The sequence below is a fragment of the Chanodichthys erythropterus genome, chromosome 23 (assembly GCF_024489055.1).
Source record: "Chanodichthys erythropterus isolate Z2021 chromosome 23, ASM2448905v1, whole genome shotgun sequence".
In the NCBI taxonomy this organism is placed as follows: domain Eukaryota; kingdom Metazoa; phylum Chordata; class Actinopteri; order Cypriniformes; family Xenocyprididae; genus Chanodichthys; species Chanodichthys erythropterus.
Genome location: NC_090243.1, coordinates 2224317 through 2238820, shown reverse-complemented (window position 1 = coordinate 2238820; position 14504 = coordinate 2224317). Strand labels below are relative to the sequence as shown.

Sequence of the window (14504 nt, the reverse complement as noted above, 5' to 3'; positions counted from 1 at the left end):
TGACAAACCGATTCGAATCTTAAACGTGTTTAGAGACAGATCCAGCACGAGGGATGTGTTTGTGGAGACGTGTTTTGGACATTGAATTGGATCTAGTTCCTGCACGTTTCCCTTTAATGACTGCGGCAGAGAGACAGGAAGCTGGTTTATTATGAATGTAGGTTAACATTACCAAGAGGCAGACACATGGCAGGGATATATTTGGGGCTGCTTTCATCAGCATAGTTCTGTTAAGCGCCCTACTGCAAAACAATATTTTTGGTTGCGGTGCGTTGTATTTTTGACTGAGATGTTTGAGTGTTACAAAAAAAAAAAAAAAAATGTTTTACTGCAGGATAGTGTTGATGTGTTATCAGGTGCAATGCGGCATTTATTTCAGGTGACAGATGTCCATGATGCTGTTGCAAGCTTGAGAGAATCGTATGGAATATCCGGTTCCATTAATGATTCTTTTAGAACGATTAAAATGCGATACTTGTTAGCTATAAGCTACAATGCCCTGGCACGATTTCAGATTTCATCAGAACAGATTCAAAACATTAGAAATTAGTTTAGCATTATTGTTGCTTCAGTATGTTTACAGTTTTTAAATGACTCTCAGACTTTTTAGAGGAGGCATAACGCTACGGCAGTGTAAGCTAGGCTATATTAAAAATACGAACTAAGCAAAACTGTAATTTTATAAGACAGGCTTCCGCTGAACATTACAACAATGTGCGCTTTTAACTTAATCTCACAAGTTTTGAGTAGCCTAAAACATAATACAATAGGCTATTGAAAGTTTCGACGTTACGAAAGAAACTCGCTGTTAAGTGAGTCAGAATAATTAAAGTGTTTTGATTCACTGTAAAGAACCAGCCTTAAGAATCATTCGACCGGGAACTGAACACTGGTCGAGTTGAATGTGAGTGATTCACTAAAGAGAATCAGCTCGTAAGAGTCATTGGTTTTGGAATCGGACTACTCTGTTGGCACTGTATGTGTTTTCAATTCATTAAAAAGAACCGACTCAAAAGAGTCATTTGTTCAGAAGTAGGATAGACAGGTCGCTTTATGTTTCGCGCTTTAGATTTAGTAGCGGTGTGTTAGTAGTGCAAAAAAGGAAGGTTTTCCGAATGCTCGTTCGAACGCTTTTAACTTCATGGAACCATTTTAAAAACGGGGTTCTAAACTCGGTTCCCAGCACAGCCCCATTTGTAAGCCGTGCGTGATGCTTCCTGTCGGCGCAGCGCTGCGTGATATCCAGTTGACCGTTGGGATTATGGTTGTAAAGCAAGAATCGCTTGTTTCTTCAGCTGTCCTGGTGACGCGTCCCTAATTCAAATCACAGCAGTCTCAGAATTCTTAACGCTGATTATCTCTCTTGCGTATGGAGCCCTATGTTCATCTGCTGTTCCAACTAGGCGCATAATCCAAAACGGTTCAGAATTTTAGCGTCAGATAGTGCTCAAACGCAAAGTATTCAGCGCATCCGTCACACACGTTATTATATACGTGTCAGAACATACATGATTTAGTCACAGAGCTTTAAAACCAAGCGTTGCTGCTTGTCAAAACACTGAGGCACATGGCTTATAACGCAGTATTTGGAGTCAATAGATATAGGTCAGGTCGTTGACTTTTCCATGCGAGGCGTGCATGCGTCATGCGTCTGGCTGGCCTTAATTCTCAATTTACTGTTGATAAGAGCACAGGTTACTCTGGACTACACAGGCGTAAACAATAGCCCGTGTCTACACAATCTGATACGATTACAAAAATCTTAACACGGCTTAATGTAAACAATTAAAACTTCGGTGAGGTAATGTCTTTATGCTCACTTGCTCAACAATAGATGTGAGAAGACGTGATGATTCACGATTTCTCATAAACCTGACACAGCTCACTTCGGATTGTGTAACACATCACAAAAAGGCGTGTTGCTGTTATCCGATAAACAAAGACCAATAGCTCCCCCTGGTGTTACATTGCGCAACTGCAGGCGTGTCACTCCAAAGCGTCATAGAAGCATTTGACTGCCACCTATTGGTAAATATGACTTGCTAATAATGATTTATCTTTTATATACAATACCAAACCGATATATTTTGATTCTAAGTGAAATAAATTTACCCCTGTTGAATACCAATATTAAATGTCCTCAATGTGTACACCGCTCTTAATCTCTGACCTATACGCTATACTATTAAATAGGCAGTGCACAGTGATCTCTTTTAGGAGGTGTATGAGGACATGAGATATTTTCCCTTTCAGTGACACAAGCATAGAGGGACATGAGAACATGGCGGAACTATGTATGACACTTATGTGGAAGTTATTTAAAACTTGTGTCGTTTCAACTTACCTAACATGATCTGTTCACTTCCTCTGTATTCGCCTTTAGATAGATAGATGACTCTGTAGAGGACATCGGGACCCATTTATTAAAAGGATAGTTCACCCAAAAATGAAAATTCTATCATAATTTACTCAGGTTGTTCCAAAACTGTATAAATGTCTTTGTTCTGTTGAACACAAAGAAAGATATTTTGAAGAAAGTTTCTAACCAGGCCACTTTGGTGCACCATTGACTTATAGGAAAAAAACTACTATGGAAGTCAATGGTGCACCAAAACTGTTCAGTTTAACATACTCTTCAAAATATTTTCCTTTGTGTTCAACAGAACAAAGAAAGTATACAGATTTTGAACAACTTGAGGGTGAGTAAATTATGATAGAATTTTCATTTTTGGGTGAACTATCCCTTTAAGATAATAAAATAAAAGACATGAATAGGCAAAAACAATGTTTTTTTTTTTTCATTCACCAATCAGCTTTTTCTTTAATTCAAACAACGTATAAAGATGTTTCTCAGCTCTGTTATGAAAGATATAACAGAATGATTTGATATACCATCTTTATGCATGTAAACATAGCCATAAATGCTATTCCCATTCTTTGCAATGAACCTATACACTGTAATTTGCATATTAATGTGGTCTTGAGGCAACATGTAATGAAAAAAAGAAGTGTAATAATAGGTGTACTAATTGGGAATATTTTCATAAGAGTACCTCATATTTCATAAGAACATTGATATTCCTTATTCACTTGTTATGTCTCCAAAATGCCTGATATCCCATGATAAAAGTCCTGGTGTGCTCTACAGAGGTCATGTATGAAATCCATGCCCTGTTTTGTAACAGAAAGTCAGATTCTGATTTGAAACCCCATAATGTTATCCTGAGATGTTGATTTCTGACAAACAATTTGAAAATTAGTATGATTTAAATGATAATTATAAAATATTATATTTCCAGTGCTAAATTTGATCATTCAGTCATTTTTAAAGACCAAGAAAAGGGAGTTGTCATGGTTACAGCTCCCAACATTTGGTATCTCTGCAAAGCCCTGAATGTGCTCTTCAATCTGTGACATGAATGGTGTCAGAGTAATTTGTTAAAATATAATGTCCTCTACAGAGGAATAAACTCCATTGCTGCAGGTCTCAGGAGGATACAGACAGACAGACAGATAGATAGATAGATAGATAGATAGATAGATAGATAGATAGATAGATAGATAGATAGATAGATAGATAGATAGATAGATAGATAAATAGATAGATAGATAGATAGATAGATAGATAAAGATACATAGATACATAGACAAATACATTTATAGATATACAGATATAGTTACACATAGATGCATACGTAGACGGATGATTTGGAACTATGAACCACTAAGGAACTATGGAAGGACTATTAACCCACAGAACAGGTGCAGTAAAAGGGTGTTGAGACTCTCCTTGCAGAATATGATGTCATGATGGATGAGGTCATGAGTCAGGAATATTCAGGAACTCTGGGATTGGGGGATTAGTTGTGTGTAACAAAATGTTCACAATTCTGAAACTCTGTGTCAAATGGGAGTTTAAAACCATATAAGGGAAAACGAGAGATGAAAGCTACAACGAGCAAATTATTTGCGTTACTTTTATGAATAAAGAATTGGATTGAAGCTTTGGATTGATGCCGCATCGACCTGACGTAGGTTTCCCAGAAAAGTCTTTAATATGCTTAAGTCGATTTACAGCCAACTCTTCTTGATAAAGTAGAACCAATGAAGTTTTGTGTGAGGCGGGACTTCCTCGCTGTGAGAGGCAGTGTGGTCCTCAGAGCTGTATGGGAACCCGCGGCCTCTTGGCAAGCTGCACGCATTCCTATCTGGCGACGCCGCCCTGACGCGCGCGCGCGCCAGCGTAAACACGAACAGAAGCGAGAGAAACGCCGAGAGTCCCAGTGACACATCACATCTTTCGCATTCCCGCGGGGTGCGGGTCGTCTCCTCGGCCCGGGCGGTGTATCAGAGACTCGGGGTCCGGTTACCAGTGCTCGCGCTAAAATTAGGGTTGTTTGGGGGCTGACGCAAGACAACTCTGTGGCAGCGGGGAACGAGGATCCATGGAAACGAGCCCTACACATTCGCTGCTATTGATGACAGAGTGTATTTTTGGACGGTGTTGTCATCATTCGGTAACAACGAGGCCAAAGGCGTATTGTATAAAGGGAGGACGTTGAAAATGCACGTGTACAGCAGCGCGTTAACACACTACCCCGGCTCCTCTCGAAAAGTTTCAGTAACTCTCACTAGTGTCGCTAATAACGCAACAGAGGCAAGTTCCAGTTCTTTGGAGGCGGTCGAAAACGCCGTTAACGGAAGCGCCACAGAAGCTCACACGGAATATTTGTCTGGAGCGGAACCGACTGACGCGAACATGCCTGCTTTTTCATGTTACGAGGCCACCTCGATGAGGCCAGTTTTCTACACTTCTACCGCGGAGATTATCATCACGCGACCGGATGGTGTGGAGAGATCTGTGCCCATTCACATCGTGAAGGAGCCGCGCACAAACCGTAAACCTCTGGAAACGCACTACAAACGGGTTTCTTACGCAGTTAACGGAGATGATCATCACCACTCTGATTCTGTCTTGGATTTAGATCCCAGAAGAGGCGTTTTTGAGGATGACAGCGATGAGATAAGTGAGAACAAATCAATCCTCTACGATAGGCTTTTTGATAATGACAGTTACAGAGTTTGTGAGAGAAGACTGGAGCCATGTTTACAAAACGATGCCACACCCTCCAGAAATTTTGAAACTATACAAAGACCCTCAACTGAAGCTCTTAAAGACCCCAAAAGGCAGGAAAGCGTCGAAGATGACAATCCCGTCTTTGAGCTGCGCATCCTTCAGGAGCCCACCGTGACACCCAACAAAAGTGACGTCGACAACAAGGTAACCCGTTACTTGGCCGAAGTGGAGAAGCAAAACAAATACCTCCACGACAGGCAGAAATACCGCTTTCACATCATCCCAGATGGGAACTGCCTGTACCGAGCCATTTCCAAGGCGGCTTATGGGGACCAGTCAATGCACAAGGAGCTGAGAGAGCAAACCATGCACCACATCGCCGACCACCTGGAGGAGTTCAACCCCATCATCGAAGGCGACGTCGGGGAGTTTCTGATCAATGCGGCGCAGGACGGTGCATGGGCTGGCTATCCAGAGCTGTTGGCCATGAGTCAGATGCTGAATGTGAATATCTACTTGACCACCGGGGGTAGCGTGGAAAGCCCGACGGTATCAACCATGGTGCACTACCTGGGCGAAGAGGACTTGTCTAAACCGGCCATATGGTTGAGCTGGCTTAGTAACGGTCATTATGATGTGCTGCTGGACAGCTGTCAACCCAACCCGGAGTATGACGACTGGTGCCGTCACACCCAGGTGCAGCGCAAAAGGGACGAGGAATTGGCTAAGTCTATGGCGGCGTCCCTTTCCAAAATGTACATTGAGCAGAACGGTCTACACTGAAACCAAAGGACTCAATCAGAGAATGTACCTGGGGATACTGTAACTCATTCTGATGTTTCCAAATGGATTGCACTTTGATTCCTCGCGTGATTAAATATTGCCTTAATTTATTACGTTTCTATCCTTTATTTTTCCATAAATGTGTTGAAGTGCAGTGCACAAGATGATTTGTGGTGCGGTATGTAAAATAAGGACTGTTTGGGTCTGAGTGAATGTTTCTTAGGCTTGATTGCATGTTTGTCTACAGAATTTGAAGTCTTGTATATATTTTTTCTGTATATTGTTTTGTAATCTGTTGTGCAGAACTGTTCATCAACCTGAATGGAATATGTCGCACTTTCACAAACATTTCCAGCAGTTCTTGTCAATGTTTATGTGTATGTATTCCCCGCCCCCTGCACTGCTGTGTTATACACTAAACTGATGATTCTCTCATGTTCAAGTGCCTGAAATCTATTTTGCAAATATGTATTTTTGAATAAATTCTTTTGAAGCCATTTTAAAACTTGTTTATTTACATTAAAAAAGTTCTAAAAAATCATTTACTCACCCTCACCATAAACATGTATGACTTTAATTCTTCTGTGGAAGACATAAAAAGACATTTTGAAGAAACTTTAAGTCATTTATGAGGGTAAATAAATAATAACTGATTTTTTATTATTATTATTTTTTTTGTGAACGATTAACCTGTAACAACATCAAAATGATTTAAAGGGTTAGTTCACCCAAAAATGAAAATTCTGTCATTAATCACTCACCCTCGTGTCATTCCACACCTGTAATCTTCAGAACACAAATTAAGATATTTTTGATAAAATCCGATGGCTCAGTGAGGCCTGCATTGACAGCAAGATAATTAACACTTTCAAATCAATGCCTAGAAAGCTACTAAAGACATATTTAAAACAGTTCATGTGACCAGCGGTGTAACATTGAAATTTCTAAACGATTTGAAACACTAATGAAGCTTTGTTTACTGAAATCACTTGACTTTGGCAGTTTGATACATGCCACTGATTCCAAACAGAAGATTTTGTAAATCTTCGAAGGTTCATAAATCAGTATTTTGAAATCCCATATTGTTGAATAAAGTTATTTTGTTTTTTTGGTGCACAAAAAGTATTCTCGTCGGTTCATAACTGTAGTTACATTAACTGTTTTAAATATGTTTTTAGTATAGCTTTCTGGGCATTGAAAGTGTTAATTATCTTGCTGGCAATGCAGGCCTCACTAAGCCAACTGATTTTATCAAAGATATCTTCATTCGTGTTCCGAAGATGAACGGGGGTCTTACAGGTGTGGAACGAAATGAGGGTAAGTAATTAATGACAGAATTTTCATTTTTTTGGGTGAAATAACCCTTTAAGCACCCAGTTGTATCACAATACAGGGGTAAAACGGGTCTGGGGACCCCCAGGAGGCCACAGTGATGTGTTAGGGGGTATAAAAATATTAAAAAATAAATAAGTTCAAAATAAATAGATTAAAATAAATAATGAAAAGATTTAAATAAATAAAAAATAGATTCAAATGCAACTTTGATTAAAAAAAAAATGAACATAAATATTAGATTGAAAATAAAAATTGATATTAATAAACAAATCAAATAAATCGATTAAAATGAATTATAAAAGTCACTGAGTACTGAGTATACAAAACTTAATATTTCCCAAATATCTTTTACATATATTTATAATATTTTCACAGTATAAATTGGGTCTTTATACATAAAACATTGGTTTAAACACTTTAAAACTTTTTAAGTTTTTAAGTTTCATTAGTTAACTACATTAGTTAACATGAACTAATATGAACTGCACTTATACAGCATTTATTAATCTTTGTTAATTTCAACATTTACTAATACATTATTAAAATCTTGTTAACATTAGTTAATGCACTGTGAACTAACATGAACAAACAATGAACAACTGTATTTTCATTAACTAACGTTAATGAAGATTAGTAAATACAGTAACAAATGTATTGTTCATGGTTAGTTCATGTTAGTTAAAGGGTTAGTTCACCCAAAAATGAAAATTCTGTCATTTATTACTTACCCTCATGCCGTTTCACACCCTTGAGACCTTCGTTCATCTATTAATATTATAAAGTGATGCGAATATTTTTGGAGCACCAAAAATAACAAAATAACGACTTATTTAGTGATGGCCGCCGATTTCAAAACAATGCTTCAGGAAGCCTCAGAGTAAAGTGAATCAGTGTGTCGAATCTGCTGTTCGGAACGCGAAAATCACGTGATTTTCAGCCGTTGGCAGTGAAACACGATCCGAATCATGATTCGACACACTGATTCACTGTGCTCCGATGCTTCATGAAGCAGTATTTTGAAATCGGCCATCACTAAATAAGTCGTTATTTTGTTATTTTTGGCGCTCCAAAAATATTCTGGTCGCTTTATAATATTAATATTGAACCACTGTGCTCACATGAACCGATTTAAATATGTTTTTAGTACCTTTATGGATCTTGAGAGAGGAAATGACATTGCTTCCTATGGAGGCCTTGCTGAGCCATCGGATTTTAAATAAAATATCTTAATGTGTGTTCTAAAGATGAACGAAGGTCTTGCGGGTGTGGAACGGCATAAGGGTAAGTAATAAATGACAGAATTTTCATTTTTTTGGGTGAACTAACCCTTTAATATATTTACAAATTCTTTACTAATGATCCTTATGGTAAAGTGTTGCCAAAACATTTATAGCTGCCTTTTAAATATTAGGATGGGGGTCCCTTGCATGAGAAAGATCATATAATATATATATATATATATATATATATGCTTAAAGTAAGGTCTGTGGCATCTAAAAGATTAAAATCCTCTGTCCCAATACATACTGTAAAGTTTTTTTTTAGCAACAAGGAAAAATTTGTAACATCTGTAAAAGTCTAGAGGAAATGTTCTTTTTCCACAGAACACGGCTTTATAAATGTTGACCTTAAAAGACACGGCTCCCAGATAGTGAGAAAAAAAAAAAAAAAAAGATACAAATGTGTAGGAATGAGATGAGAGAGTGATCTCATGTCAGCGTTCTCATTGACTACTCTGAAGACTGACCTCAGTGTGGTTATCTCTATTTAAAGTGGCTCCTCTAAGGGGTAGATTGGGGTCTTCGCAGTTCTTTCCTTGAATAGAAGGATCACTCTTTACTGTTGTAGGCCTATATGGAACAGCACAATCTGTTATTACAAACAGATAAAGCTTAGCTACTCATAAGACCTGCTGGCAGTAGACAAGAACACAGAGGCACTATTATAAAATATCCGAGTTTGCATCATAATATTGCCTCATGTGGCTTGCACATCATAAAATAGCCAATATCCAAAATCAATTTTTGAGCAAGTACATAATACAGTCAGTGTTCAAAACATTCTCATTACCTTAGCCTGATTCACAACGGTAAGCTTGTAATAATGTTTTCTGATTCAGGTGGTACTGGTGGCATGCAGCAGTTCGTCTTTGCGTCATTACGTCACATCTGTTTACAGATGTATAGCTAGTAGGCTATATCATGTGAGGATGCTGCAGGTGGCGAATCATATAGCCTTTTCTCACAGCAGCTACAATAATTAAACTTATCATTTTGATTGCGAATTGTAATCCAGAAAAGTCCAATTGACAATCATCAGTGACAACTGGAGATTCACCCGTAGTCAAAAGCAAAAGACTTCTGACTGCGGAGTGGCTACAGAATTTGAAATTTACGGGTAACGCTAATACACACTAAATACACATAGTCAGTGATTTTGGCAGTTTGATACACGCTCCGAACCACTGATTCGAAAGCTTCAAAGCTTCATGAAGCAGTGTTTTGAAATCGCCCATCACTAGATATTGTTGAATAAAGTCGTTATTTTTATTTATTTAATTTTTTTGGTGCACAAAAAGTATTCTTGTCGCTTCATAACTTTAAGGTTGAACCACTGTAGTCACATGAACTGTTTTTAATACGTCTTAAGTAGCTTTCTGGGTGTTTGAAAGTGTTAATCATCTTGCTGGCAATGGAGGCCTCACTGAGCCATCATATTTTATCAAAATTCTGTATGTTCCGAAAATGAACGAAGGTCTTACGGGTGTGGAACGACATGAGGGTTAGTAATTAATGACACAATTTTCATTTTTGGGTGAACTAACCCTTTAATGTTTATTTTACTTTAAGAAACAAAATGTTTTTATGGTTTTAGTTTAACAGGCCTATTATAACCCTGGTTTCTACATACGATTGTTGAACCAATTTAAATATAACAAACAAATAAATAAAACGACTGCACTAGTATAAATTTTACCATTGATTTATATGAAAGAATCACATCCTCCCCGTCCTTTCAGATTGACTTTGTCAAGAGACTTCGTGGTAGTTCCCGTGTCAGCCGCTAGATGACAGTATAAGTCAGAACGCCCAGCGCTCTATGATAAAATACAATGCCTCAGAAATCATGCAGCTTTTTAATGCGACCTTAGTGCATGGTTTGGATCATGCGACAAGACACACGAATAAACCTCGAGTCTATATGACACATGCCACTGTGTATGTGTGAGATGGAGCGTGTTTTAATGATCTGATAGTTTGTTGATAAGTTGTAAGTCAGCCCAACTAATCAAACCACTCATTTTAATAGCTTTTACGTCTAACAAACGTTAACGAACAAAACAACTGGTCAGTTTGTGCATTCTGCATCTATACCTACTGGACAAGGTCAAGCACTATAACATTTCGATTAAACGACCATGGTTATTGCTTATTTAATGTAAGATTATCATATAGCCTATTGATTATGTTGATGAAGAAGACACACATTGTTTTAAAAACGTAGGAAAATATGCATTAAGATTTCACAGCAAAATATCTTTCATAGAACAAACTGCTTTAAATTGAAATGACGTAATTCTGCGGTCATGTGGACTTTAAGTTCCTTGTTTATTTATTTATTTATTTACTTTTTGGGATGAAACCCCCCTCGCTTTCTCTCTCACCCTCCCTCTGAGTCTCTCTCCTCTCTCATGAAGGAGTTTGTGTAGTCATACATCCATATCGCATATACTGACTCAGAGCTCAATGTGTTTTAAGCCAAACGGAGGCGGGAAATAAGCGAAAGTTTTGCGGATATCTGGCAAGGGTCGAGCAGTCTGGAGAGGTTCAGAAGATGTCCGGACACCGGGTTCAGTTCGCGGATCTTCCTTCTACCAGCGAGCGCAAAGGAAGCCCGAAAATTAGCAGTAAGATTTCGGAGTTTCTGTTTCCTCAGGCTATGACTAAAAACCGAGTGTGTAGCCTACCTAGATAGTATTTTTGGGCATCGGAGACGCCGAGCTCATACACAAATACTATAATATATTCCCCAAAAGGCAGTCTAGGTAGGCAGCACACTCTGGTTTTGACGCACAGCCTCAGAGTTTGAAGTTAGAGAAGAGTTGGGTAAGCTGTGTCACATTTTACTTAAGTTGGCCTCGAGGCAAAAAGAAATGCGATATCATCAACTGTAGAATGCTGTAATGAAATTAAAAATATTAAGGACAATACCATTCTGAATTATTTTAGAAAGAGGTCCAGTGGCACATTTTGCCCCACGCATGTCAAGGGGAAACTCTGGGGAATATTATGTAGCCTACAATATAAATATAAACATTCAAAGTCTTGTTTTGCTGCACATTATTTAGTACATTTTCATAAATTCATACAGGATAACCTTTAATATTCAGAATACTTAAATGTAATGACAAATATAACGATTTTGTATTTGAACTTCCTGTATACATTTTCAGAGGAAATGCCTTATTATTTTAAAGACAGGCTACATGATTTATTTACTTTATAGTTTGCTAGATTAAGGGGGTGACACAACTTACCCACTGACACATCTTACCCCACTCTTCCCTACTGATTTTGATCTTTGCTGATATACGCTTCCACTGAAAGCAGTGGCTTTCTGCAGAATGAAGCTTATCAAAAAACTTGAACAAAAACAGCTGTTTCATATCCAATCACGGTCTCATAACCTTTAAAACCCTGAGCGAACATTTTAGTTATTCTTGCTTGTGTTGCTATATTTTCTGCTGTTGTAATTTCTGCTCTAATGCAAGACATTTGTCTATGACATTATAGTTGAGGAAAATAACCTTGCCATGTATGTCTGAAATGCTTTTCTTCGTTAAATGTCATGACTAAAATAGTACTAGTCAAACAAATGGGATTCCTTTCATAACTTGGAACCAATCCTAAAGGATCCTCAAAGAATCAAATAAGATCAGTGGATAAACTTTTGTTTTATACACAATGTATTTGGTTAATTTAATACAATTTAAGTTCATCCATTTGAATCATATTTGAGTTTTAGCTGATTCCTGTTTAATCCCATTAAATGGTTCCAAATAATGATAGAGATTTCATTAGCAATCCTTTAAGGATTAGTTCACTTTCAAATGAAAATTACCCCAAGCTTTACTCACCCTCAACCCATCCTAGGTGTATATGACTTTCTTGAAGACAGTTGGATAAATATCCTGATGCAGCCGAGCTTTATAATTGTATTGAGCGGGATCAACGAGTATGAGCTACTCCACACAGCACCATAGGGTTAAAAATGGCCTTCTAGAGCGATGCATTTGTGTAAAAAACATATCCATATATAACAAGTTGAAGTAAAATAGCTTCAGCCAGACCACCTTCCGTATTTAAATTACAGAAAAAAACGGAACCGGCATAGCTTCAGTTAATGTGGTGGTTTAATGCGATTTCACTTTTTTAACTTTAGTTAGTGTGTAATGTTGCTGGTTGAGCATAAACAGCATCTGCAAAGTTACAGCGCTGAAAGTTTAATGCAAACGGAGATATTGTCTTTTAAAGTTATGTCAGTTTATTGCCTACAAAAACTGCTGATTTGGACTACAACAAGCTTCTTCAAAAAAGCTATTACTGAAAGATGAAGCAGTTCCCACTTTAAAAGCAGAAGCTGCTGTTTATTGGCTTCAAACTGTAAGTACATTTTATTGTTTGTACATGTCTTTTAAACATAATGTTATAGTTCTGTTGCTATCTTTAATGCATCAAGGACATATACAAAGAGCAACTCGTTTTTGCTAGCCAGTTAGCTAAGTTCTAGTGCAACAAACACCAACAAACGTCTATGTTCATAGACAAACAGTTGTTCATGTTATAAATTAAACCATATCTTTACAAAAATGCTACTACTTAGTCATGTATTCGGCTACAGTAAAGCTTTAATCAGGATAAAACTGTATATTGAAAGCTAGCAAACAGCAGTAACAGCATATCTGAACACTTTGACACAAATACTAAATGAAATACCATTCATAAACGTCCTTTAAAAGCCGCGATTGCGATTGCGTTTGACCCTCTTCATCTGGGTCTAATTTGGCTCAATTTGATACAGCAATATAGACACCATTATTTACATTTCCAGCTTAGCGCGTAACTACGAATGGTAAGGGGCGTGGCGTTTCCGGACGCTTCAGCGAATCATGATACACTGGGCCAGCTACCAACCTGCCAACCAATCTGAGCACATTGCGTATGTCGGAGGGAGTGGCTTCATAGAAGCAGGAAGTCAAACGAGCCGTTCATATGACAGAGGTGTAGAATAAAGGTAAAATGAAAAATACAGCGTTTTCAAAAAAAAAAAAAAACGAAGCATTAAGACATGTTAAACTGTGCCCGCAAAACACAAGCCTAGAAAAAAAAAACACTGAACCACCACTTTAAACTTTTTCAATAAGTTAAATAGGGAAGGCATAGGATAGCGTAAACTTATTGAACTGCGAGAGTTTTACACGTTCTTCGTAAGTTGAGTACAGAAGGTGGTCTGGTGGAAGCTAGATATTTTACTTCAACTTGCTAAATATGGATTTTTTTTATACAAACGCATCACTTCATTTCAGAAGGCCTTTATTCACCCCCCAGAGCCGTGTGGAATACGTTTATGAGAGATGGATTCGGATGGAGACACTTTCTTCAGCTTCATACTCGTTGATCCTGTTCACTGCCATTATAAAGCTCGGATGCGTCAGGATATTTATTAATATTTCTCAGATTGTGTTCATCAGAAAGAAGAAAGTCATATACACCTAGGATGGCTTGAGGGTGAGTAAAGCTTGAGGTAATTTTCATTTGAAAGTGAACTAATTCTTTAAGGATTCTGAGTACATTCCTTTAGGAATCCTAAAAAATATGAATTTTAAGTTACTGGATGGAAATTTAGATTTAGACATTTTATTTATGATGTGTGCAAAAATATCAGAAATTGAGTGCATTCCATTAACCCAACTATCCACACTTTCACAAAACTCTTTTCACGGTGCTCTGTTATTTGCTTCGTGGCTGTTTCTAATCAGAACATGTGAAATGACTCTGAACGGCTTTGATGAGTCCTTTACTCTACAATTGAGTGCCTCCTGGACTATCAGATGTGACGACAGAAGAGAGAGTCAAGGTAGTGGGGAGAGATATAACAAAAGAGCAATATAACAGCCCGAGAGCTGTAATATTATAAAGTTCTTCTTCATTCTCTCTCTTTCACTTTCTCCCTGGGTGCAAACCAGAGTAAAAATCCCCCTTCCACCCAGCTGAGAAGTAGCAGACTATTCAAGACTACTGAAAGACTG

The 14504-nt window shown here is 37.9% G+C and overlaps 2 protein-coding genes across 2 annotated transcripts in view; both read left to right on the top strand.

The window, feature by feature from the left end:
- Nucleotides 1-4036: 4036 nt before the first annotated feature.
- On the top strand, nucleotides 4037-6351 carry LOC137013958 (OTU domain-containing protein 1). The gene has a single exon (XM_067378022.1). It carries the CDS (start codon nucleotides 4565-4567, stop codon nucleotides 5858-5860), a length of 1296 nt encoding a protein of 431 aa, XP_067234123.1. The 5' UTR covers nucleotides 4037-4564; the 3' UTR covers nucleotides 5861-6351.
- A 4546-nt stretch (nucleotides 6352-10897) lies between these two features.
- si:ch211-285f17.1 (sickle tail protein homolog) overlaps nucleotides 10898-14504 on the top strand; it is a 176234-nt gene continuing 172627 nt past the window's right edge. The window contains exon 1 of the mRNA XM_067378546.1: nucleotides 10898-11102. Within this exon, the coding sequence (XP_067234647.1) occupies nucleotides 11030-11102 (73 nt within the window). The 5' untranslated portion in view covers nucleotides 10898-11029. The remainder of the gene's footprint in view (nucleotides 11103-14504) is intronic.

Bases quoted from the DNA above. Each gene is read 5' to 3' on its own strand.
- LOC137013958 (XM_067378022.1), top strand. From the start codon at position 4,565: ATGCACGTGTACAGCAGCGCGTTAACACACTACCCCGGCTCCTCTCGA.